The following is a 26176-nucleotide window of genomic DNA, read 5'->3' on the forward strand; positions in this document are numbered from 1 at the left end:
TTTTATTTTAAGATGTTTATTTTAATAACATTAAATTTTCATAATTTTTGTGTATTTTATTTTATTTTTTAATAATTTGATTACTAAATTTGTTAAATATTTTTAATTTTTATGTATTTTATTTTAAATAAGTTTTATTATTAAATTTTATGTGATTTTATTACTATTATTATGGTAAATAATTTTATGTAATCATATTTTATCATTATTATAATTAACAAGTAAGAATCACACATAAAAAAAATAATAAAAACTATTTAAAAAAATTATTAATATAGTTATTAAAAGAATATTTTAACATAAAATATTATATAAAAGTTACTTTATTATATAATAAATACATCAAATAAAAAGTATTATTATATGAAATTTAGAAAACTGTAAAAGGTTTAAAAAAGTGCATTAATAGAATTCTTAAAAAAAGAAAATGAAAAAATATGTCCATTTATAAATTTAAAAAAAGCAAAAAATAATAGAAAATAAATAAGTTAAAAAAAGGCAGGTTTTAAGGGAGAAAAAGAAAAGATAATAGGAATTTTAAATAACAAAGAAAAGAAACATTTAAGGCACCATAATTAATTAAGGTCTTAAAATAAAAAATAAAAAATATTTTTTCTGATTAAACTAAATTCTTAAAAATAATTTAAAATAAAAGATATGTTTATATGCAATTTTGAAAAACAAAAGAAAAAGTAGAAAGAAAGCAATTAAAAAAGTCACATTTTGAAAGAAAAAAGGAAAAAAAGAGATACAAGATTTTTATAAGTAAAAAGAATAATAAAAAACTAAAGTAGTTGTATGATAGAAGGACTTCAACAATGCAGAAGTCGTATTTTTCGATGAGAACTTACTTATTAATGTAATTTTTTCTTAATATCCCCATATTGATGGTTTTGGTTAAGAATTGTACAAATTTCGTCAAACTGCTTCGAAATAAATTAGCTTGTGACAGTATTACTTTGAAATATATAAAGCAGCAGAATTCAACACTAGAATCTGATATCACACACAGAATTCCATATTACTTTCAAAACCTGAATTTCATATCTTATTTTACTCAGAATCATGCTGAATATATTTTCTGACTAAGATTTGGTGAGAAAGTTCTTGAACCATTGTGCAGAGAGTTTTGGGTATCTTTTGAGACCGTTTTTGAAATCCACAAAGATGAATCCAAATCGCACAGTATAGCCAGAGGCCCACTCCATGTTATCCAGAAATGACCATACAAAATATCCTTTCACATTCACACCATCCCTATAATGATATAATAAAACACAAGAATTAACCAAAGCTAAACGTAAAAAGGAAATATGAAAAACAAATATAGCAAATAAATCAGCCATGCTCCTCTGATACAAACATTACTTACCCGATTGCCATTTTAACATAATAAAGATAACGATATAAGTAATCAACTCTGGGGGTATCTAAAAGCTTTTCTTCTAGTGATAGTGTTGGATCGTTGAACTCATCATAACCTGTCAATTATTTTTTGTTGGCTTAATGAAACATCATCAATTTGTTACCTATGAACACAACTATCCTACAAAAGTGAAGTATGAGTGGTTTATTACCATTTTCAGTAATGTAAATTACGGGGTTGTTGTAATTCTTCTTGATGTAAACCAACAGCTGTCGTAATCCTCGTGGATAAACGCATAACCAGGTCGAAGCAGCCTGCAAATTATTGCAGTGTTGTCTAAATATTTTGGAGTATAAAAATTAACAAATGTAACGTAGAAGTCAATGAAATGATGAAATACATACATATGGACAAAGGATCTGGCCGTCACGCTGATCTGCCATTAAAAAAACAGGTTTTCAAACATATGTACTATATAGTATGGACTCTGATGTCTCAGATTATGTTATGAAACATAATTATATTTTGCAATTTGGAACAAATCTACTACTAACGTCTCATGTAGAGATTGATGATCACTTAGTATAATTTCTTGTTTGAAGATTCTATAGAAAGAAAGCAACTGGTGCAGATGTATAAAGAACTTGATAGTTACTTGTAACATGAACAAGAAGATCATTGAGTGGGGATGGTTTGGAACCACGTAGATCAGGTGCATTGACAGCATAAACAGTTGCATAGTGGTTTAGACCCAGAAAATCAAACGACCCTTTAAGTTGTTTGGCTTCTTCTTTGGAGAACCTTGGTAGACGGTTTCCCACCAAATGTTGCATGCTTGTTGGATACTCACCTTTTGTGAGAGGATCCATATACCTAACCAGAATTGCAAAATGCAAATGCATCAAGAACAAGCACTCTGCAACACAATTTTTTAGTTTCCTAACACCACAAATGATATATCATTACATTTTTCAATTACAGGTGTCAGAATACAAATAATTTCTTACCACCCAAACCTGAAGTCAATGGCTCGACGTGCAGCGTCTCGATCTGTTATGTCATCACTACCCGGCAAAAACCAGTCACTGTTCAAGGTAATTCCTAGTAAACCCTTTTGAGATTTCTGCATAAGCAATTTTCAAATATTTTGGCTAATTAGTCTCCTATAGCATTCAGTAGGCTTTTTTGTATATCGGGGTTCATTTAAAGAGAAATTTGTAAAAATTGGTCTGTTCAATTTTTTTTTTGTAAAATAGGATCAAACCGGTAGGGTGAGAGACGACATTACAGGTGAAGTCGTCTCCCACCCTACTGGCTTTCTTTTTTTTTGTTTTTTCAAAGCAAAACCGTGCTGTGAAAGGCAAATTTCTATTCACTTGAAAAGTGAAGTCGTCCTCGCACATGATTACTTCACTTTTCAATTTTTAACTGAATAGTTTTTCCTGCTCGTGTAACCAGCTTCAAAACTATCAAAAGCAAACATCGAATATATCTGGAAAATGCTCAAGCAGTTAAACACAACAAGAAGGAAAGTTAATGCAAGGAGAATACCTCCTGGGGGCATTTGGTTTCCGTAGGCCCAAAAGCCACCAATAGCAATTGGGAAGAGGCACATTGCAATAAAGAAATAAGCAACCTTGGCTCCTTTCCACATTGGCACACCAGCTGGGCGCTTAAAAGTTTAAGGCACTGTGGACTGAATTTTCAGGGCCAAATTGTGACCTCTGAAAGAAAAGGCTATAATTCCAAGTGCATTCATGGCATGATGGCAAGAAATACAAGAGTATAATTCCAAGTGCATTTATGGCAAGAAATACAGAAGCAGAAGGTTGTGACAATTATAGGGGTTTGTAGGAGATTGAAGGTGGTCTTCTTTGGCTTACAGAGAGGATCCACGCCATGGTAGAGTAAGTTACAATACTGACACGTTAAAAAAGTATATAAAAAAAAACTGAAAAGTGAAGTCATCACGTACGAGGACGACTTCACTTGTTCAGATGAATAGAAATCGGTCTCCTATATCACGGTTTTGCTTCTCGAAAAAAGAAAAAAGAAATCGGTAGGATGGAGGACGACTTCATCTGTAGTGTCATCTTCCACCCTGACGACTTGACCCTTTTTTATAAAAAAAAATTCAACGAACCCCTTTTTATAAATTACACCTTTTTACAAATTACAGTTCAAATGGACCCCAAAATACAAAAAAGCCGCATTCAGTAATTTCACATGAAAACACGGCATGGTCCTAAAATATGGCTCAAAGTTGAAGAGTACAGAGAACCTGATACTTGGTCTTGTACAAGTTAGCAGCAGCAGCATGAGAAAGAAGTAGATTGTGAGAAACCAAATATGGCTCAGTTCCTGAATCACCACCTGTGCAATTCAGTTTTAGCCAATCAGAACACCGACCTGGTGCATGCTCTCCAAATGTATAACCATTCAAGGCCACAGTGCTCGGTTCATTCAGAGTAATCCAATATTTCACCCTATCACCAAATTCCTTGAAGCAGAGTTCAGCAAAGTCCCTAAAATCATCTCTGCACACTCATCAATGGTATAAGTTTATCAGTTCATTAGATTCACCAAATCCTTTCCCTCAATAGTCATACATTGTTCCTCGGTTAATTATGCAGTGGAAACTTGAGTTACTCACATAATGTGACGGCTTAAAAAGCCACCATACTCATCCTCCAAGGCCTGGGGAACATCCCAATGAAAAATGGTCACAAATGGTTCCATACCTGCATTATTCACGATAATTATTATGACTAACAATCATATAGATATGATAATATAAATGTTAATGAATTATGACCATTCTTCAGTAGCTCGTTGATGAGGTTATTGTAGTAGTTTATCCCTGCCTTGTTTACTCCTGCAGAAAGCTTTCCTTCTGCGAAAAATTCATAAGAAATTAATAAAAAGTTACTATGCAGCACGAACGAAGAAAAAGAACTTAGAAACTTGACTTACTCGGTAATACCCTTGGCCAAGAAATGGAGAATCTATAAGCATCCAAATTCATGTCCTTCATGATTCCAATATCCTCCTAAAACATGTGAAACAGTCTATCATCACTCTGCATATGTTATATTTTTCTGTTCTTATTATAAAGACTAATGTATTTCTATTATCGAAACCATATATATACCTTATACCGATGATATTGGTCTGTCGTTACATCTCCAGTACTATGGTCTTTTATTTTTTCTGCACGCCATTTCATTGATAATTAAGTGGATATTAGACATTTAATTAGGAAATTTATAGTTTTTAGGTGTGGCAAGTTTAATATAACATACTCATATCCAGCAGGAAAAATACTTGCTTCAGTTTCCACTATGTATTTGAAAAAATAATATATTGACAGAAATATATATACCTGGATATTTGTGAGTGAAAGTATCCCATATACTCGGTCCTTTTCCATCTTCCCTTGCAGCACCTTCATACTACACCACAAAATTATCTCTCTCACCTTCTCAATACATAATAATGGTTACTAATAATAAAAAAGAGAGTACATAGCACATGTAATTAATTATAGAATATTTATACATTCATTGAGTGATAAACAAACATTATTCATTAATACCAAGTTTATTAACTTGTACCATAGTTACATAGTGCCAGTTATACTCCAAAAACAACACATCTTTACTTTTCAATTCATGCATCAGAATGTGCAACTTTGTGTTGAAATTTATGAATTGTGTCTTTAAACAAAACAGGCAGTTAAAAAGATCATACCAGTTTTCAGCTCAGGAACATGTTTGCATAAGATTAAGTTAAAATATGATGTACCTGGTATGAAGCAGATGCTGTCCCGAAAACAAAGCCTTTGGGGAAACTGGTTCGGTTGAGATAAGAAACGTCAAGGATGGGTGGAACGACCTTGGATTGAGTGAGGGTGATGATGGATGAGGTAACAAAAACCCATAGCAGTGGAAACATGTTCATTTTGATCACCATAGGTCACAAAGTGAAGTTAAGGTAAGTGATATTGTAGTCTCTATATTTGGTACTTTTATATACAAGTGTTAAATGTGTTTTTCATCCTTAATTTTTTTAGTGAAGATTGAGATTAGTTTCTTTTCAAAACTTTGATCAAATTTAATCTCTCAACTTTAAAAATGTATGGATTAATATTTAGTCCTCTTAATCAATTTTTGTTGAGTTTAATTGATATTTTAACATGTTTCATGATATCATTTGAATTGTTTACATCGTTTGAGATGTCAAATAAACTTAACAAAATTGGATTAAAATGACCAAAACTATGTATTTTTATACATGAAAAATCAAATTGGTTCAAAGTTTCTGATCGAGAGTGACTCATTTCAATTTTCTTCAAAATTAAGAGATAAAAATATATTTAATCCTATATATAATTTTAGTTTCTGTTGTGATACAAACAAAGAAACCTGCTAATTTGTTTTCATTCAGGAAATTTTATTGCTCAATTTCCGAAAACAAGGATAAACGGACTGTGTCAAACGTCAAATTTGAGTTGGAATTTTGAAGTTTAGACAACGTCAGTTCTACCAGTAATGTAGGACTTTGTCGTGAGTGGCTCTGGAGTCTCATTTTCTTCGTTCTACTGTTTTACTGCAATGTGTCAAGCTTTTGTTAAAATTCTTTAATTTTTATGCTAATCGAAAATAAAAATAAAAAGCCGATAATGAGACAAAATGAGGTGCTTTTGTCCAAATTGTTTTTGATGTTATATTATGTAAATTTAAATATGTAAATTTGACACCATTATTTTGGGACAATTCTGATTAACTTGTATTTCACTCTGACTTTTAAGGTATATCTGAATCATTATGAGTGATTGATTTTGATGTGAATCGCATCATTTAAGAGTCTTCTTTCTTTTCACTAAATCTATAACTACAAACTTCCACATTCACCTGATATTCGTCATCTTCCATCTTCTCTAACAGTTAAGTGAAGTGACAGATACAAAATCAATGTGAAAAAGAATTATTCCTTCTTTCTTCTCGTTATTCCCTCATTGGATAAGGTTTTCTTTTCTTTTTCCTTTTTATTTTTATTTTCAAAGGTCACAACAACACAATGTTGTTAATTTGGTTCCTTTTGCTTTTTCATTTTTTACTAATTATGTTCTTTGTTGCATTTGAAATATACAGCTGTTTTTCATTTCAGGAGTTTTGGAAATTTTTTTTTTAAGGTTCTTCAATTTCTACAAGTAATTTTTTTTCGGGCTAACTTTTTTCTATGTGAAGTATGTTATGTATAATGCTTACTAATCATGTAATTTTGATTTCATGTACTTTTCATTTTCATCTTTTTTCACGTAACCTTGATTTGAATATTTTTTATTTTCTTTCATAGTTCTTAATAATGATTGTTTTGGTTTGTCTTACTTTTTTTCTATAGTGTTAGATTACCATATATGCAAATGTTGTAATTTTGGTTTTTTCTTTTCTATTCTTCCTTTCTAGACTTTCATTTTTCATGTGACCTTAATTTGAGTGTTTTCCTCCAATAACCTGTTCTGGGGAAGCTTTTGTTTGTGTTGCTCTTTTCTTGTCTTTTATCTGCTATTTTTCTTTTATAATTTAAGTATTTTTTATGTTTTCCATTTTTTGAGATTTGGGAGATTTCTTTTTCTGTTTTCCCAATTTTCGTAAGATAGGTTTCTTTTGGCTTTTTTGAATATGAAGTGTGTATGAGCATAATGCATACAATAACTTTGGTTTTCTACTTACCATTTTTTCCCTTTTCAGATGACCTGATATGTCTGTTTTCTCTTTTTGTTTTTTATTTTGTTTTTATTTTCTTTTAATAGTTCAAAGAAACATGTTTATGGCTAGCTTGTTTTACTCTGTCTTGTTCTGCTTTATAACTTATTATTTTTCCTTTAACATTTTAATTATTTCGATGATGATTTTTTTTATTTTATTTTCCTAATTTTTTTAGTAAGGTACTTTTGTATATTAAATTAGGAATTTAAAGTGAATTTGAAATTTTACATTGAATGAAGTAAAGGCGAGTAGGATGAATAATACATAAATTTATAATTATAAGATTTTGAAGTGAAGTGATATTGTTTTACCTTGGTTTATTAACAATTGATGCGGAATTTTTTGATATTTCTCTGTGTTATCAAAATTAATGATATATTCTTTATGACTAACTCTGGAGTATAGTATAAAATAGATAAAAAATTAAGAATTTTTTATATAGATTTTTTTTCTAGCTTTTTCACATAACCCTGATTTGAGAAAAGTTTTATTCTTTTTCTTGTGATATTCTACTTCATTTTCATACATATAAGACATTTGACACCATTTTTTATTTTCATGAATTATAGTCATTATATATATATATATATATATATATATATATATATATATATATATATATATATATATATATATATATATATATATATATATATATATATATATATATATATGACATTTGTATTACACATATAAGGTATTTGATACCACTTCTATCCAAAAATCTCAAGACAATGGTGTTTTGAACTTTTATTGTTATATAGTGTTTAACTTTGTCTATTCTATCCAATGTGAAACTTTTGACTTACACTAACGATTCCCGACACATTTTATTTTCTATTTAGATTTGAAGAATTTTGATATTTAAGGCGAATTAACTTTTGTGAATAATTTTTCTGTATTCCTTAATTTGTGTTTTTCTTTTACCAATTTTGACCCTAATTTGAGCAAACTTTTTATTCTTCCCTTTTTTGTCATTTTTCTCTTTTTATAGCTCACAATAAGTTGTGGGTAGTTTTTGTTTGTCGCGTTTTGCCCTCATGCATTAACATTATCTCATATATTGTCGAATCTTAAACCCAATTTAAGTTTAAGAATTGACTTTATCAAAATTTATAGTATATTAAAGAAATGAGTAAACTCAACTTGTCCCACAAACACTCCTAATTAAAATACTTAGACAAACATCACAATCTTAGGATTAAAATTTTGAGTATGTACATTTTGTTGTGTTTAAAGATATGTGGTAAGCTCTATTAGGGTTGATGACATTGACTTTGATTGAGATTTAACTGATTGGCTTGAAATTTTGGATGAATTAGATATTTCTACAATATATTTCAATGCTCAAGCAAGCATTGAACAATAAGTTAGAAATAAATTTATGTCTAACACTGTCGACAATTTGTAAGGTGTTTGAGAAAAGCTAGAACACACTAGGCAATGGAGGCCAATGTTTCTGTATGTGCAGTTTTCACCTTGCTGAGGGTGGTGGTAAAACAATATCAGTTTACCCTAACTTCTGCATTAAGATGTATCAACACGATCTTAAGCCTAGGTGAGTTGATCAATGTTTGAGCTGCAATTTAGGATGACCAAGTCAAGGTGGTCCATTTTGGTGAAATTCGAAACAATTTCACCCCTCCGACATGCTTTTCAAACTGAGCATGTTAATTTGCTACTACAACACCAAAGTCTATGTTTTACGACATGAAGAGACACCACGGTCTCAATGTCGTGTTTCGATCACGTCCCTTCACATTTTGAGTCGTAAATGTGTCTATTAGTAAGACACATGTCCTGTTTTTATCTGGTGTCATACCTCAAGTTTTGTAATAGTTATCATATCTCTTCATCGCATTCATCAATATGTATATTGACAGTGAAGTGTCATAAATATTACTTATAAATGATTTTGAAGTCCATAGAAAATGAAAATTGGCAAGCTATACAATAAATTTAAAAATTATTTGTTTTTCTGGATGGATTTTAAAGATAGTTGAACATATAATCAAGAAAACTCATAAATTCAGAAGTTATGTCGTAATCTGTTGTATTAGTGCTCAAGATCAATTATCTATATGTTTAAACAAATCATTCATCTAAGTGTACTGAATTTTATATAGCATATTTTCAAAACCTGAGTTTCAAATCTCATATTCCTTTAAACCATGCTCTCTCTCTATATATGTCAGACTACGATTTACTAAGGAAGTTCTTGAACCAATGTGCCGAGTATTTCGGGTGTCTTTTCAAGCCATCTTTGAAATCCACAAAAACGAGTCCAAATCGCACACTATAGCCAGAGTCCCACTCCAAGTTATCCAGCAATGACCACACAAAATATCCCTTTACATTCACACCATCCCTTGTATGCATAAAAATGAACAAAAACAAAGGAATTAACAAAAAATTTCACTCCAGTACTAGTTTTCTACTCTTTCTCACACCTTTTATAATAAAATAAAATTGGAGAAAGAAACTATTTCCCTTCTTTTCCTCTAAATGGTAAATTTAAAAAGCATGTATGAAAAACAAATATAGCTTCAATATGTGAATCAAGATGCATAAAACTATGATAAAGCATCACTTACTTGATTGCAGTTTGAAGATAATAAAGATGACGGTATATGTAATCAACTCTGTATGTATCTAGAAGGCTTTCTTCAAGTGAAAGCGTTGGATCGTTGAACTCGTCGTAACCTATCAATTAATTTTGCATAATTTTCATTAATTTTTTTTTATGAATCATTAGCTTTTTCAATATTACACTATGTATGGTTGATCTAATACCGTTTTCAGTAATGTAAATTACGGGGTTGTTATAATGCTTCTTGATGAAAAGCAACAGTCGTCGGAATCCTCGTGGATAAATGCACAACCAGTTAGAAGCAGCCTGCAAATTATTACATACAAGAGTTAAATTAAAATTTTGTATATGATCTATTAGGGTGAAAAGAAGTAACAAATGAAAAGCATTGACATTTGGTGCCAATGAAATTATGAAATACATACCATTGGACCAAGGAGCTTGCCATCATGCTGATCTGTAATTGAAAAAAAAAAAAAAAACAAGTTTTCAAGAAAGTTTATTTGAGTTCTGTATGGCCATTCATTAGAAGAGAAACAACTAATAGTGCAGGCAAATAAGCAACTTGATTATTACTTGTAACATTAACAAGAGAATCCGTTTGTAAGGCTGGTCTGACACCAAGTTGGTGAGGAGCATGGGCAGCATAAAAGGATGAGTAGTAGTTTAGGCCTAGAAAATCAAATGACCCTTTGAGTTGTCTTGACTCTTCTCTGGTGAACTCTGGTAGCCGGTTTCCCAACATAGATCGCATGCTCTTTGGATATTCACCTTTAGTGAGTGGTTCCATAAACCTAATAACATAAAATGAAAAATGTAGATGCAATCAACAAGTATTGCCGAAACAGAACAAATGCTACATCACTACATTTGAATCTAGCTGGTTAGACTTGAGAGTATTTCTTTTAAACTCAAGTAGTTAATTTGAATTCCTAAGTAATATACAATCAATTTTTTATTCAGGTTTCGGAGAAGAGATATAATTTATGTAAACAGCACATATCACCCACATTAAGATGAGTACCACACATCAAATTTGATTGCATCCACTTGGCGACCCATGATGTGGAATGCTTTACAGTAACATTTCGAAAAGATAATTGCATAGCCATATAATGTTGTTGGTCCAAATTTTTCTTATATGATGGAGTAGTTTACTATCATTGATGCCATGATCATATTTTCAATGATAAATATCGTCTCTGTCCATTTTCGTTCCCTTCAAGGTTTAAATGTTGAGTATAACCTTACCATCCAAACATGAAGTCAAGGCCCCGATGTGCAGCATCTCGATCTGATTTCTGTTCTGAAACCGGAACATACCAGTCAGAATTCAATGTAATCCCTATTGAACCCTTTTGAGATGCCTGCATACACATTTTCAAATATTTTGGCAATTTAGTTACTAACAACAGCCAATATCTTTACATGAAAATAAAGCATGGTCCATCAGCCAAAAAGAAATAACGTGTGGGTTTTGTACTCATTGACCCTCCATTAGAAAAGTTCAACTCTCATGTTATCTAAATTTCAGGACATAGTTGTGATTCAAAATTAAAACACTCAAGAATAGAGAGAACCTGATACTTGGTCTTATACAGTTTGGCAGCAGCAGCATGAGCAAGAAGTTGGTAGTGTGAAGTCAAGTAAGGCTCAGTTCCGGAATCACCACCTGTGCAGTTCAGTTTTAACCAATCAGAACACCGACCAGGTGCAAACCTACCATTTGCATAGCCATTCTTGCTCACACTCCTTGGTTCATTTAAAGTAATCCAATGTTTCACCCTATCACCAAATTCCTTGAAGCAAACTTCAGCATAGTCCCTAAAATCATCTCTGCATGCTCATATATCAATTATATATCAGATTATTATCTTTCGATAGTCATACAATGTTTATCAGTCAATTATAGCTCTAGGTGGAAATTGGAGTCACTCACACAATGTGACGGTTTAAGAAACTGCCATACTCATCCTCCAAGGCTTGGGGAACATCCCAATGAAAGAGGGTCACATATGGTTGCAGACCTGCATGATTCACGATGATCATTTGAGTGACAATCATATGGACATGATACTAAAGCAATGTAAAGAGTTAAATAAATAAACTTTAATGAATTATGACCATTAGCCATTAGCTCGTTGATGAGGTTGTTGTAGTAGTTTATTCCTTCATGGTTTACACCTGCACTGAGCTTTCCTTCTGCAGACAATTAGTTATAAGAAGTTAACAATATGTTACGATACACAAACTAGAGAAATAAATTATTTGGGTGGAATATAAATAAAACTTAACTTACTGGGTAGAATCCTAGACCAAGAAATGGAAAATCTATAAGCATCCAAATTCATGTACTTCATGATTCCAATATCCTCCTAAAACATGTGCCCCAATGTATCATGACTATACATATTAGTAATATATTTCATTCATATCGAAACCACTTATCTAGTACAACTATTTGAAACCAGATATACCTTGTACCGATGATATGAGTCATCTGCTACATCTCCATTACTTCCGTCTTTTATTTTTTCTGCATGCCAATTCATTGATAAATAAGTTGAAATTATACGTGTAATTATGCATTTTATAGTTATATCAAGCACAAGAGAGTACACTCAACTCATACAGCTGGAACATTACTCATTCAGTTAGCTAGTACTAAGTAGTTATCAGCTATAGAATTCTCAATGAATCCTCTCCTTTACTTTCATCTCTGTGATATCTGGTCACACCCTATCAGAGTTCTGATTTCAAGCAATAACATACTTGGTTGGTGTAACAGGGTCCAAAATTGCTCGCAAACTCACAGAGACCCAAAATTCTAGAAAGGCTGAGCAATTTAAAAACGCATACTTTCTCCATTCCTTAACAACTGTGTTCCAAGGTTCTCTCAAAGTTCCAAACATTTTGCCAAGTGAGTGGCAACAACTGCATTTACTCTTATTTGAAAAAAAAAATGAATAAAATACTGTTGAAACAGTAGTGAAGGAGATGCATACGTGGGTATTTATGAGTGAACGTATCCCATATACTGGGTCCTCTTCCACCTTCCCTTGCAGCCCCTTCATACTACACAGCAAAATCATGTCTCTTAGCTTCTGAATACATGAACGGTAATGGTGAACAATAACCAAATTGGAAGATATAAATGATTAAAATTAATCGACAAACTAACAATACCAAAATATAATGATATCATTATCCTAAAAACAAAAAAAAAAAAATGACAAACTTATGTTTATAATGTACCTGGTATGCCGAGGATGCTGTCCCGAAAACAAAGTCTTGGGGAAAACTGCTCCGGTTGAGAAATGAAGCGTCATGAATGGGTGAAATGGCCTTGGAATGAGTGATGTTGACGAAGGAGGTAACAAAAAGAGACAAAACGCAGAGCAACGGAAACAAGTCCAAATGCAATGCCATCATCGTAATTTGGGTAAGTGTTTCTGCTCTCTGCTTTATCATTTAGCCACTGATGGAGTGGAGAAGAAAGAAAGAAAAAAAAAATTGAAGTTATTTGAATAAAAAGAAAGAAGGTTGAAAATTAGTAGTTAGCACACTCAAAGACTAACGCACTATCTTCAACCAAAAAATCTCAATGCAATAAATTTGTATTATTTTATTTATATATTATTTATCTTGTTTATTTTAAACTCACGTTGAATTATTAACACTGTTATCATTGAATATTATGATACTGTTATTAAAATTTTCATATGTTTAATTCATATGGATATATATAGCGGAGAAATTTTTTTTTTCCCATTCGAAGTAGGAGTAAAGATGATATTTTAATGTAATGCATTTATTGTATTTAAATAATTAATATTTTTTTTATAAAGATGGTAATAAAATATTAATTCTACAAAAGATAGTAATTAATATGATTTAAACGAAAAATTGATTTAATTATATAGTTTCCACTTTAATACGTGCTTTAATTTTATATTTAAAAAAGAACTCAAAATGTAATATATATATATATATATATATATATATATATATATATATATATATATATATATATATATATATAGAACAAAACAAGAATATTAAAAAAAAAATGAAAGTGTATTTTATTTTTGTTCTGATTTTACTAAGACACAAGCCTAATCAATACTAGGCCATATGAACTATTTGAACAATTTTTACATTGTTAGGTTTATAATTTATAAGACAACAAGCCTAATCAATACCATATGCACTATTTGAACAATTTTGACATTGTTAGGTTTATAATTTATAAGACAACAAGCCTAATCAAACCTACGCCATATGCACTATTTGAACAATTTTGACATAGTTGTTAGGTTTATAATTTATATATTGAGATATTTATATTGTCTTGAAATATAATTAAAATTAAACTTTTATTTATATATATATATATATATATATATATATATATATATATATATATATAAAGTGAACAAGTGTAATACTTTAACATTCTAAAAATACACTGCACAAAATAATTTAATTCATAATAAAATGTTAAAAATTCAAATGTGATTCTAAGTTTCAGATTAAGTAAAGATTAAAAAGTTTTGTATCATACAATACTAAACAACTCATATTTTCTGTTAATTTTGTTTTGAATTTTTTAGAAAATATTTATAAATTTTGTTATAAAAAATGCAAAAAATTGCTGTCAATTTTTTTTGTAAAATATTTTGTATAACATAATTTTTGGAACAAATTTTGTAGGAAATTATCCACGAAGAAATTACCTGTCAATCAGGAATTTTAGAAAAAATAGTAGAAAAAAGTCTCTTTTTGCAAATTTTTTTAACAAAATTGCAAAAAAAAAATTCATATAATATGAGAATTTTTAGTAGTAATATGAGAATGAAAACTAATAAACTCATTTTCTTAAAGGTATAGGTGACGTTAATCTCTTATATGTGAGTTTGACTCATGTTTCATTAGTATTGTATCTCCCATATGATCCTCTATGGAAAGATCATAAGTGGAATTAGAGTTAGGTATGTTTTGGTAGTCAACTTAGACAAATCTCTATATTTCTTTCTAACCAAAGGTAAGACAAGTGTACAAGAAAGGGGGATACTTGTAATTAACTCTTTGATGATCCTCTTTGGAAACACCCATCATAAAAAATAAATAATTAAGGTTGATCTAGTATTTGCTTAAACGAGACACATCAAAACCACGTGTTATAAAGTAATAGTTTATGCCAATCAAATAAATTGAACAAGTCATTCGATTTAGTAAGGTTGAGTTAGGCTTAAGTCACTTTTTAAGATGATATCAGAGTCATCTTAAGCTTATCTTAATAATAATAATTATTGTTGGATCTATTGATCACTCATTATCGGACCATTCATTAATGTCTAGTATTACATTCAAAAATATATATACCTTGATGGAAGTGGGTTCCATATATCCCATATAGATTAAAGATAATACAAATTTATAGTATATAAATAAATTCAAATTTGATCCTCAAAGTTAATTTTATAGAATAGAGTAAAACTGAAAATGTCAAACCTTGTTGGTTACATACACACACACACACATATATATATAATATATATATATATATATATATATATATATATATATATATATTAAAATTTCAACCCAGATGTATATTTATATATATACAAATATATACAAACAATTAATGGGAAACGTTGTTGGCTATATATAGATCTTTTATATATATATATATAGATAGATGATGGAGATGGTAAATGACAACTTTATAATAACAAATTAATGTGTCTCTTTCATTCTGACTGTATTACCAACAGATGTACAAAATGTATGTATCTGTAAGTCCAATGTATAGATATAAAGGACTTTAAAATTACAATCAAAGACTAATCAAAGAAAGAAAGAATTACAATCAAAGAATCTCTATTTGTAAGACCTGTCTGTATATCTTTTTTAGAATAAAAGAATATGAATTAGTTAGAAAATAATTTAAATTGAATGAATTTAATAGTAAGTATCTTATTTGCTAGAGGCATAAAGTCTGGTTTCTTTCTTGAGGAAGTTCTTGTACCACATTGCCGATAGTTTTGGATATCTTTTCAAACCATTTTTGTAATCTATGAAGACCATTCCGAATCGTGAAGTGTAGCCCGAAGACCACTCAAAATTGTCGAAGAAAGACCACACGTAGTATCCCTTCACATTTGCTCCATTCCTATAATATAACAAAGAATAAATGAAATGAATATAAATTAAAAATTCTTAGTATAAGATCAAATTGTTAGTATTATAAAAGCAAATATTACTTACCTAATTGCGGATAGAAGATAATAGAGATGACGATAGTGATAATCGATTCTGAAAGTGTCCATAAGAGATTCTTCAAGTGATAAGGAGGGTTCATTGTACTCATTTACACCTATAAAAGTGAAGAAGAATAGGTCAAAAAAAAGTATGATGCACATTGAATTTATAACAAGGGAGAGAAACTGAAACTGATGTATGCAGAAGTATGAAGAAATGATATTTACCATTCTCTGTGATGTAAATCAAAGGATTGTTGTATTTATCCTTGGTATATAACAAGAGATCACGAATTCCTCTTGGATAAACGTATAACCAATCAGAAGCAATCTGCAGAAGATTAAAAAGAATGTTAATTTTACATTTTATAAGATTGAAGTAGTAGTTTTATGTCTTAATAATAGGGGGTATAGAAGTACCTTGATTCCAATAGGTTTTCCATCGCGTTCAACTGGAATCAATCAAAAACAGAAAAACACAACTTATTGTTAGTCATGATGATCACATTCAACAAAACTGATAGAATGATATAGAATGTTAGAAAAAGTGCTCACATGCAGCAGTGACAAGAGAATCGGTTATGTAGCTAGGGTTGGCATTGCTGAGTTGAGGTGCATCAGAGGAATAAGTTGTAGAGTAATAGTTTAGGCCAATAAAATCGAATGAACCGATGAGTTGTCTAGCTTGATCTGCAGTAAACTTTGGCAACCTTGTTCTCACAAGTGATCTCATACTTTTTGGATAGTCTCCGGAAGTTAATGGATCCATAAACCTGAAATCATTGAGCATTCAGATAAGTGTTTTATTCATAGTTATTAGGATATGCAAGCAAAGTTGGATAGTTATCAAAGTCTTACCATCCATACATGAAGTCAATTGCTCTCTCAGCAGCCTTTTGATCAGCTTTGGTATCTCTGAGTGGCAGAAACCAATTAGCCACCAAAGTTATGCCTATCACACCCTCTTGAGATGTCTGCATATAATGTTATTCAAATATTAAAACAACCTTCGACAATGTGGCAAATATTATAACATATAGCTAAAAATTTAAGAATGACTAACCTGATACTTGGCCTTGTAGAGACGCACAGCTGCTGCATGAGCAAGAAGTTGGTGATGTGTGACCAGATATGGCTCGGTTGAAGAATCACCACCAGTGCAATTTGAATTCATCCATGCAGAACAGCGACCTGGTGCCATTTCTCCACTTGCATACCCATTCTGACTGTAACTCCAGGGTTCATTCAATGTAACCCAATACTTCACCCTATCACCAAATTCCTTGAAGCAAAGTTCTGCATAATCTCGAAAGTCCTTTCTGAAGAACAAAAATATATGTTTGCTTGTCAGATTATATTCTTATTATACTGTTGTTAAACCAATTATATATTAGAATTTAAACTTACACTATCAGTGGACTTAGAAAGCCACCATACTCATCTTCCAATGCTTGGGGAAGATCCCAATGAAAAAGAGTCACAAATGGTTTTATACCTGTGCACGGTTGTTAACATTTAATTAATAATCATCATCAAATATTATAACATTAAAGTCCAAGTACCATAGAATTTAAGTCAAATTCTAACCATTAGCCACCAGCTCATTGATAAGGTTGTTGTAATAGTTTATTCCTTCTTGATTTATTCCTCCACTCAGCTTTCCTTCTGTAAATATAGTTTAATAAAAAGGGTTAGGTTAAGTCAAAAGATGAAAAACTTAGTCATTAACTACGACAAATTAACTTACTGGGGAGAATCCTTGACCAAGATATGGAAAATCTGTATGAATCCAGATTCACATCCTTCATCATTTTAACATCTTCCTGGACACACAGAAAAAATGTTATATTATGAACACCAATAACTGTATCTTTTGTTGAAACAGAAATAAAAGAAATGAATGCTGTGATGAAACCTTGTAATTATGGTATGAGTCAATGGCCACGTCTCCGTTGCTTCTATCCTGAATCTTAGCTGCATTTGAATAATTAAAAATTAATTAGCACTAGCACATATATTTTGTTTATTGTTTAAGATAAAAATATCATATTTGCTTCCCATTAGTTCTTTGATCTGTTTGTAGTGTGGAGAATCGGAGAGAGTGAGTTACCTGGATATTTATGAGTGAAAGTATCCCAAACACTTTCTCCTCTACCACCTTCCATTGCTGCACCTTCGAACTATACATATGACAAACATAAACGAAATCAAAATCTCATTCAAGAAAGTGATTCAGTTGGTAGATAGATGTATATTGAAAAAAATCCCTTTATATATATATATATATACCTGGTAGGAGGAAGATCCAGCTCCAAAGATGAACCCTTGAGGGAAAGTGTTTCGATTGATTGAAATGTCAATAGTTGGTGAAACTGAAACTGTTTCATGGGATGTAACTTTGGAAGATCTAACAAGAAGAAGAGCAAAGAGACCCAGAAAGAGAGTGCTGTAGAAGGCCATGTTATTTTGCTTAGACGTTTGATGTTTTTCTGTGAATGCTTCTCTGCTCCTTAAATATATGAAGGAATACCAACTACCTACCACCTTCCTACTTTTGACCAGTTGATTTCATAATAATATAAAATATATACTATTTTTGACTTAGAGGAGTGACTGAACTTGTACTTAGTTTGTTCCATAAAACTATTATTAAAGAACTTCTCCCACGTTTTAATTCTTTCGTCCCTTTTCCAGTGAAGTTGAATATCAAAATTGGCGGCTATATTTTATGCACCAATCTTCTAACAGGAAAACACAACTTTTATACCCTGGTTTTCTTCATATTTCTTTTGGGAGAGACAAAACAGTGTTTTTATAAGGGGATGCCACTACAAAAAAAAAAGATATATAGCATGGGTCATTTTATGGAGGTTAAAAAGACCTCTACAAATAAAATTCATATAAATATATTATGATAGATTTTATAAAAGCTGGTAATAGAGAAAATTTTTATTTATTTTTAGGAGGTTAATGACCTCCGCAAATTGCAACACATTCTTCTCTTCCAAATCACGTGTTTCCTTCCAAATCAGAATCTTTCCCTTTCACTCTAAAACCTAACTTCAGAGTGTTCCGCTCCGCGATTAAGCCATGTTGTAACAGCGATCTTCGTCGCGCCAACTCGGCCGTGCCGTCTCCGTCGCGCTAGCTCTGCCGCGTCGTCTCCGTAGCGCCAGCTCTGCCGCGTCGTCTCCGTCGCGCCAGCTCGCCGCGTCGTCTCCGTCGCGTCAGCTCCGTCCCGCGGTCTTCATCGCGCCAGCTTCGTCGAAAACCTAAGTTCAGAGTGGCAATCGATTCCGCTCCGCGATTAAGCCATGTCGTAGCCTCTGTTGCAGCGATCTTCGTCGCGCCAGTTTCGTCTTGTGGTCTTTTGAGAGGACATGGTGTGGGTCCTTTTGGTTTGAGACTTTTGGTGTGGGTTCGATGCATGAATTCTCTCAGTTTTTAGTTCTTCAGTTTGAACTTGTTCACAATGGTCGAGGTTCACATTATTTTATTGTGTTCCAGCAATTTAATGTTTGCTTTTGTTAGCCAGGCAGAGCTAGCAGTTTCTGAATTTTCTGGAAATGGTGCTGGAATACTATCTACTGCTAGCACAGCTGCCAGTACTTTTCTCTTAGTTTTTGTCTCCGAATGGGGTGATAAGTCATTTTTCTCCACAATTGGTGAGTTCTAACGTTAGAATTATTTGTTTGAAAGTATATATGGAACTCCTGTACATAGAACTATCGTTTTTGTCGTTATTAATATCAAACTTTTTATGATTTTGCTATTCCTTGGTCTGGAAGTATAGGAGACAAAAATCTTGATCTGAAATCCCTATTAAACAAACTGATGTACAAATAAATAAATATTGATATTGACAATTCTTGAAGCTAACTTATATGCTTTGACCGCAAAAAGTTGGATATCAATTATTTTGGATCAGCCAATTTCAGTTAATATAATTTTCTTGTTGAATTTTCATTTGTTTCAAATACCCGTACTTGTTATCTTGCATCTCGTCATGCACTGAACTCAACTTCAGAGAACCTGAATTGTTTTTCTCCCTACTTTTCAGCCCTTGCAGCTGCCTCTTCTCCCTTTGGAGTCATTGCTGGAGCACTGGCGGGTCATGGTGTTGCAACTTTGGTAACCCCTTCTTCAGTTATAAATCGAAGCAACTGCTAAATATGGGGATTTCCTTTTTCACTGTAACAGTTGCATTGTTTAACATAAACATAAAATATTTAGTTTAAGCTTCTGCAATGGTACGTGAAAACTGGATTCACCCAAATCTCCAACTGAAGTGCAACAAAGAAAAAGGAAATGTATTGACAGCCAGGAAATGCAAGCATAATTAAAACAGACACTTTTGAGATGGCTCTTTTTGACAATTTATTTTAAAGCATCTTACTCCATAGTTTAAAGACAGCTAAGACACTAATAAGCTATATTTTTGTTTCCTTCATAATCTATATTTAATATTGACAACAAGCTCAAAATTAATAAACAATAACAGCTCGTAAAGCACCGGAAATAAGGCTATGCTATCTGGAGAAGACCTTATGTTTTGGAAGAGTCTAATTCATGTAATTTATATTGCTTCAGACTGTCTTTTACTTTTGTTTCACATGATTGTAAATAACTTTAGGTTCTTATATCCTTAAAATTTTCTTTTATATGCAGCTAGCTGTACTCGGGGGCTCTTTACTTGGAACGTATTTATCAGAGAAGGTAATTTCTTATGTATAGCTTGCATTCCTGATATTCTGCATTTAGTTGGTTCTAAACTCATGGTTCTCCCTGTTAAGCCAGATTTACTTGGAACCAGATTTAGTTGGTTCTAAACTCAATGGTTTTACACATGCTATCATCTGAAGTAGATAATTAACCAAATGAGTAATGATCTTTAAAATGATTTACTTAAATTACTAGTAAAATGTTAATTGTTAATTTGAGACTGTTGTGAAAGTTTGCTTGAATTGGTATAAAATGTAAGTAGCTGTTGATCTATTTGCATTGCATACTATTCCCTTCAAATATTTTGGGTTTATAGGCCTAAAAATGTTGTGTAAACAATCCCAGAGCTTTTCATGTGTCATGCATCTAACAAGTGAATAAATTTTTTTCTGGTTGCAACACTTTGTGAGTGAAGACTTCCCCCTCCATTCCTCCTTTTAATCTGATGTTCCATGATAGATTCTTTTCTTCCATTAAGTTCTTGAAACTGAAATTAAAAAAATAGGTGACGTAGACAAAAGTTGATGAAATTTATGATTCACGTAAGTTTTTCTATCGATTCTTATCATTGTAACATATATGTTACATCATAGTAGCAACAGAGTCATCCATTCATTAGATTTATATTAATTGTAATTATTTAAGTTAGATTTCATAAAATAAATGAATTGTCTAATAGATATATAAATTGTATTCTAAGATTTGGAGATGATGTGTAAATTCTCAATACTTTCCTTTCACATATGTTTCCTGAAGTATGAATATGAAGTCTGATATATATATATATATATATATATATATATATATATATATATATATATATATATATATATATATAAGTTGCATTGCAAAATTTAAAGTAAAGAAAGTGAGACTATGGAACAATTTAAACACCCACTTGTTCATCTTCTTTCACAAACGAACATATTGACTTGCAGGTTGGCTCTGGCTCTGGCTGGCTGTGTAAGAATAATTTAGATTGTAAGAGTAAATGTATGAAAATATTTCAAATACAGGACTATTAATTAATTATTTTAATAAATAGTATGAAAAAGGAGTTGATGATTTCTTACAAATTTTTTAGCAAAATGGAAAACTTATCAAAGGGACATATATATTTCATGTGTTCATTTTCTAAATTAGACGCGTCAAGTTAATCCAAATGGCAAGGCTGTTGGAAGTTGTTTAGCAATATACATGAAATTCCTTCATTTGACCCCTGTTTAGAAATTTTGAGCTCAAAATAATGTCAGGTTTGAGAGTACATGTCCATGCATGAATTGACAAATGGTTATAATCATATCCGACCCCCCCCCCCCCAACTCACAACCAGTGTTACCTTTTAATAAAAGTGATACACATATATATTACATTTCGATTAACTTTACTCAAAACAATTTCAAAGAACTCGGTATTGTGTCTGATTAACAAAATCATAGGTTTCATCTTCTCTTTTTCTTCCCCTTTTAATTCCTTTGTATGTACAAAAAAAACCATGTTGTGTGTTTTTCATACAGGAATTCATTAAACTATTTCAGTTATGTGTTTCTCACTATTCTTTGGTGAATTAAATCCCAAAAATTCATCAACAAAACTTGTTTCGTTGGTGGTCCAGAATGCTCACAATGTGTTTCTAAGAGTATCACTTATGGTCAATTAATGTGTTTCTTCATTTTTGTTTTTACTTGCAGCTGTCAATGGACTCATCACCTAATCTCAACTAGCATCCTGGTTTTATTCTCTATCTCTTTATTCATTTGTCATTTGTCATGTTTATGTGGCCTATATTATTAAAACTAGCATTATTTGTGTGGCCTACATAGAAGAACAACTACCATTTGTGTGGCCTATATTATTATGCAGAAAATTTAAAAACTGTTCTAATGTATATTCTAATACTAAAACTTACAAAACACTATTATAACAATGATAACAAACCTAAATTGCCCTTTAGAAACTATTATTAAAATTATCTACTCTCTAGAATTATAACAGCAAAATAAAAAAATGCACTTATGAAACAAAAAACACCAAAACTAAAACTGCAGCAAAACAAAGCAAGTAAAATAAAACTAATTTTCTATCTCTAACTAGCTCTAAACTAAACTAAACAACTTCATATTCACTAAACTATCTAATTAGATAAAATGAGGGCTCTGTGAAATGTGTGAATGTGCTAAGGGTTTCACTTTCATATATAGAGACAAACATTAGAGATTGATCTAAAAAATGTTTCTGTTTCTGGTTTCATTCTGCTCTCATTTGGTCACGTGATATTATGATTAAGCAGCATGATATAGTAATAATCATCCACCATATTATATATACTTACACATGCATCACTCCAATCATACAAAAAAAGTGTACCAGATCATTTTTGTTGTAGCCTCCATCATTGAGTATTTTCTTCTTCTTCATGTTCTTGTGGTGTTTAGCAGATTTTTGTGCAGTTGTAGAACTTTCTGGAGTGGACAAATTGCAGCACCATTTCCATTTGGTTCTGCACCTTTTATTGGCTTTCCACTGAGTGTTATTATGTTGACACGGCTGCTTCTCCCAGTGCTGACATGGCTACTTGAGGGGTAACTTTTTCCAATAAATATATGTAGCCATAACTATTGTAACTCATTAATCATATTTTTTTAACACAATCAGCCAAATTAAATTCTTATTTATAGTGTATAATCATTTACTTCATTCACAACTCATGGTTCCTAGTATTCTCACACATCTTATAAATAGCATTGAACCCTTAATTGTTTGAAACATTACATTGAGTAAAGTAAACTAGTTGATAAGTGTTGAGGCTCTCTCTTAATGGATTAGACTTTTAATTTAGACTCTTCTTTTGTAATTAGTTTCTTTATTGAAAGTTGGAGCGCAGAAAAAGCTATCCATAAATTGTATTAAGGTGCAAAGTCCATTAGAGAAAGGTAAGTTAAGTTATCAAAGAGAAAAAGACTATCACCGCATCAATGTTGATGAAGTGAAATAGTCATGAAGGTCAATGTTAGAATTCTGACTTTGAAAAAATCATTAGTAAATAAAACATTAAGCAAAGAGATATTGAGTGTTGATTTATGTGAAGAAGTAAAGGGAGAAATCATACAGTATAAGCGAAAACCAAGGAAATAGCAAAAAGAGGTCTTTCAAAGCCTTCTTGCAACCCAATGGCAGATGCAAGAGTAGTGACAGTAGCTGAATGAGATGATGGCATTCCACCAGACCCAACTAATTGCTTAAGATCCCATCTTCTTTCCTTAAACCTGCATACCTAAGAAACATTAAGACTTTTATGCTATCTGATCTTCTGTTACTTTATCTTGAAAAGTACTTTATAATACCTTGAGTTCTTAAACAACATTTGTTTGGTGCCTAAATTTTGTTTAATTCTGATTTGTAATTTATGCGTTCTTTTTATTTGGTGCAGTATGGATTTTCATAAACAGGAATCACAAATTAGTGAGTTCTCATTAATATGAAATTGAAGGAGCAATATTTGGTAGTCACTTCTGAGAAGGTAATTAAGTTTCAATAAACCATGATTCTTTAAGGAATTGGTACAGTTCTCCCATGCATTCTTTAAGGATTTAAGCATTGCTTCATCTAGTGCTGCCACATCATCAACATCTTCTGATCAGTGGCAACAGAAATACACTAATTTAGAATCCCAAATTCAAACCATCTTGGGTGCACTAAAAGCCTACATGATAACGAAGGAAGGAAAGATCCCTGATGAATTAACTGCCTTCTTTGATCCTCAACCACAAGTAAGTTATGTCCAGCCTTTGGAAACTAATTATCTTGGTACTTATTTGTGATGTGATTTTTGATACAAGAATTATAATGTATCTGTGTGAGTTAATCATCGAAACCAAATAATCATGATTTTTGTGCAGGTCAATGATCTAGTAATAAACTATTTTAGTATATGCATGTTGATTTCATGATTTGGGGTTGACGTCCTTCTTGCAGCTAATATTTATCTTTTATAATTTCAGCAAACTGGTGATGCAAATGAGCCTGAGTCTTCTATGGGTACAAGAGGATCATCTGGTGGTAGCAACATTTAGGGTGTTGATGTTTTTTAGGATGAAACTATTTTAGTGTATTATGAACTTTGAGTAAGTATGGATTAAGTTGTAATTGTTTCAATTTAAATTGCTTTTATGTTAATATGTTGATTTTGAGAATCAAAAGTTCTAATGATATATATTTGAGCACTTTGGTTGAAGTATTTGATTGAAGTTTACAAAAAAAATATTGTTGATATAAAAATATAAGTACCTCAAATGGTGACATACATTCTCAAGTATAGTAGGAAATTCTAATTACAAACAAAATATTGTTTTTTATGAGATTTGAATAATGCTAGAAAAATACAGTAATAAATCCACAAATTAAATAATACAAACGAAATAAGTTTTATAATCCTCAAATTGAGGAGGGTATTAACCCCTACAAAAAAAAATGAAAAATAGGAGTTTTGGAATCAAATAGGTTTATGGAAATAAAGGAGGTTTTAAAACCTCCACAAAATAATAGTAATGAATAGGAGAGGTTATAACCCTCCATTAAAAAACTTCCACAATATAAACTTGGTACCAGGGGTTGTAGAAAACCTCCACAAATAACTTGTGGGGAACCTATCTGTGGAGGTTTGAAAAACCCCTGCAAATTATTTTGTGGAGGGTAAAAACCTCTGCTAAACGAAATTAAAACCTCCGAAATTTAGCTTTTTTTTTGTAGTGTGCCTGTCATGTTCTCAACGGGAAGTTGTTACTAATACGGAATAGAAAACAATGACTACCCTTCATTTATTGCCATGAAAATTCTTATGAAAAATACTTTAACGTGCTTTTTAGTTTCAAATCTTACTCTCAACTTTGATAGTATTTTGATAGTATAGTATATTGAAGAAGAAAACATGACCTAAAGCACAAAATACATGAATACTTAGTTTAACACCAATACAAGTCTCGCAAGTTTTGTTGGACCACAATTCAAATTAGTTTTCCAACTTGGTTTAAATCAGTTAAAATATCACAACTTAACTAAACAACTTGCAGCCAAATAATCTTAGATAGAGATAAATTAGAAATTCATCATAAAAGAAAGGGAATTCAATTACAAATAACTTTGCCTCTTTAACTTCTTAGTCACTCATGGTGAGCATTGATCTTCTCTAGTTATAACCACCCATTCCTCTTTTCCCCTATACAATTATCTATGAAAATTTTGGGAAGAAAGAGTAAACGAGAGACCTATTCTCTACAGATCTACCTGTCCTTAATAGGGGGAGGGGTCACTGTTTTATAACCTAGTATGGGCGGTGCTGAGCCAGTTTTCCCAGGCTCAACCACACAATCTTTACGTCCTGGATTTTCTTTTTGTTTGAGCTTAACCCAAAGTCCATATTAGTGTGTAGATACCTCTGTCATTGAATTCATTGATTTCCTTT

The 26176-nt window shown here is 31.4% G+C and overlaps 4 protein-coding genes across 15 annotated transcripts; 1 reads left to right on the top strand and 3 right to left on the bottom strand.

Annotated features, from left to right (window-relative positions):
* Positions 1-847: 847 nt before the first annotated feature.
* LOC114169306 (cyanogenic beta-glucosidase-like) lies at positions 848-5435 on the bottom strand. Of its 2 annotated transcripts, none has more exons than XM_028054410.1 (13): positions 5171-5435; positions 4749-4818; positions 4518-4576; positions 4340-4415; positions 4182-4259; positions 4020-4107; positions 3648-3903; positions 2383-2489; positions 2022-2239; positions 1771-1802; positions 1578-1680; positions 1373-1481; positions 848-1257 (listed from the first exon to the last, which is right to left on the bottom strand). In XM_028054410.1, exons 1-13 carry the CDS (start codon positions 5336-5338, stop codon positions 1086-1088), a joined length of 1536 nt encoding a protein of 511 aa, XP_027910211.1. In that variant the 5' UTR covers positions 5339-5435; the 3' UTR covers positions 848-1085. The 2 variants fall into 2 exon arrangements, with proteins under 2 accessions (XP_027910211.1, XP_027910210.1); XM_028054409.1 differs by having other exon boundaries at positions 2374-2489; positions 5171-5429.
* Positions 5436-5773: 338 nt separating this feature from the next.
* LOC114169305 (cyanogenic beta-glucosidase-like) lies at positions 5774-13271 on the bottom strand. 2 transcript variants are annotated; one of them, XM_028054407.1, is made up of 13 exons: positions 12983-13271; positions 12733-12802; positions 12205-12263; positions 12027-12102; positions 11852-11929; positions 11667-11754; positions 11308-11563; positions 10979-11094; positions 10304-10521; positions 10153-10184; positions 9931-10033; positions 9732-9840; positions 5774-5974 (listed from the first exon to the last, which is right to left on the bottom strand). In XM_028054407.1, the coding sequence occupies exons 1-13, from the start codon at positions 13196-13198 to the stop codon at positions 5950-5952; spliced, it is 1446 nt and encodes a 481-aa protein (XP_027910208.1). In that variant the 5' UTR covers positions 13199-13271; the 3' UTR covers positions 5774-5949. The 2 variants fall into 2 exon arrangements, with proteins under 2 accessions (XP_027910208.1, XP_027910207.1); XM_028054406.1 differs by lacking the exon at positions 5774-5974 and adding an exon at positions 9220-9505 and having other exon boundaries at positions 12983-13269.
* A 2188-nt stretch (positions 13272-15459) lies between these two features.
* LOC114169676 (cyanogenic beta-glucosidase-like) lies at positions 15460-18479 on the bottom strand. Its single transcript, XM_028054935.1, has 13 exons — positions 18283-18479; positions 18104-18173; positions 17909-17967; positions 17741-17816; positions 17581-17658; positions 17401-17488; positions 17057-17312; positions 16852-16967; positions 16549-16766; positions 16414-16445; positions 16222-16324; positions 16001-16109; positions 15460-15905 (listed from the first exon to the last, which is right to left on the bottom strand). The coding sequence occupies exons 1-13, from the start codon at positions 18451-18453 to the stop codon at positions 15710-15712; spliced, it is 1572 nt and encodes a 523-aa protein (XP_027910736.1). The 5' UTR covers positions 18454-18479; the 3' UTR covers positions 15460-15709.
* A 399-nt stretch (positions 18480-18878) lies between these two features.
* On the top strand, positions 18879-24944 carry LOC114169677 (protein PAM71, chloroplastic-like). 10 transcript variants are annotated; one of them, XR_003600985.1, is made up of 8 exons: positions 18879-19658; positions 20054-20124; positions 20495-20564; positions 20662-20709; positions 22407-22446; positions 23151-23297; positions 24146-24485; positions 24717-24944. XR_003600985.1 is itself a non-coding variant. In XM_028054938.1 (7 exons), exons 1-4 carry the CDS (start codon positions 19466-19468, stop codon positions 22437-22439), a joined length of 345 nt encoding a protein of 114 aa, XP_027910739.1. In that variant the 5' UTR covers positions 18929-19465; the 3' UTR covers positions 22440-22446; positions 23154-23297; positions 24146-24235; positions 24357-24377. The 10 variants fall into 10 exon arrangements, 3 of the variants coding, with proteins under 3 accessions (XP_027910739.1, XP_027910737.1, XP_027910738.1); XR_003600986.1 differs by having other exon boundaries at positions 18880-19658; positions 23166-23297; XR_003600984.1 differs by having other exon boundaries at positions 18886-19658; positions 23154-23297.
* Positions 24945-26176: the final 1232 nt, after the last annotated feature.

The sequence above is a fragment of the Vigna unguiculata genome, chromosome 11 (assembly GCF_004118075.2).
Source record: "Vigna unguiculata cultivar IT97K-499-35 chromosome 11, ASM411807v1, whole genome shotgun sequence".
Classification (NCBI taxonomy): Eukaryota; Viridiplantae; Streptophyta; class Magnoliopsida; order Fabales; family Fabaceae; genus Vigna; species Vigna unguiculata.

Bases quoted from the DNA above. Each gene is read 5' to 3' on its own strand.
- LOC114169677 (XM_028054938.1), top strand. From the start codon at position 19,466: ATGGTCGAGGTTCACATTATTTTATTGTGTTCCAGCAATTTAATGTTT. The intron at 19,659-20,053 runs GTGAGTTCTAAC...CCTACTTTTCAG, and splicing joins GTCATTTTTCTCCACAATTG to CCCTTGCAGCTGCCTCTTCT. The intron at 20,710-22,406 runs GTAATTTCTTAT...TTTTACTTGCAG, and splicing joins GAACGTATTTATCAGAGAAG to CTGTCAATGGACTCATCACC.
- LOC114169306 (XM_028054409.1), bottom strand. From the start codon at position 5,338: ATGGTGATCAAAATGAACATGTTTCCACTGCTATGGGTTTTTGTTACC. The intron at 4,577-4,748 runs GTATATATATTT...AATGGCGTGCAG, and splicing joins TTTCACTCACAAATATCCAG to AAAAAATAAAAGACCATAGT. The intron at 1,258-1,372 runs GTAAGTAATGTT...ATATCATTATAG, and splicing joins TATGTTAAAATGGCAATCGG to GGATGGTGTGAATGTGAAAG.
- LOC114169676 (XM_028054935.1), bottom strand. From the start codon at position 18,453: ATGGCCTTCTACAGCACTCTCTTTCTGGGTCTCTTTGCTCTTCTTCTT. The intron at 17,968-18,103 runs GTAACTCACTCT...ATTCAAATGCAG, and splicing joins TTTCACTCATAAATATCCAG to CTAAGATTCAGGATAGAAGC. The intron at 17,659-17,740 runs GTAAGTTAATTT...CTATATTTACAG, and splicing joins TTGGTCAAGGATTCTCCCCA to AAGGAAAGCTGAGTGGAGGA.
- LOC114169305 (XM_028054406.1), bottom strand. From the start codon at position 13,198: ATGATAAAGCAGAGAGCAGAAACACTTACCCAAATTACGATGATGGCA. The intron at 11,095-11,307 runs GTTCTCTCTATT...ATGTGTATGCAG, and splicing joins TGTATAAGACCAAGTATCAG to GCATCTCAAAAGGGTTCAAT. The intron at 9,506-9,731 runs GTAAGTGATGCT...TATGCATACAAG, and splicing joins TATCTTCAAACTGCAATCAA to GGATGGTGTGAATGTAAAGG.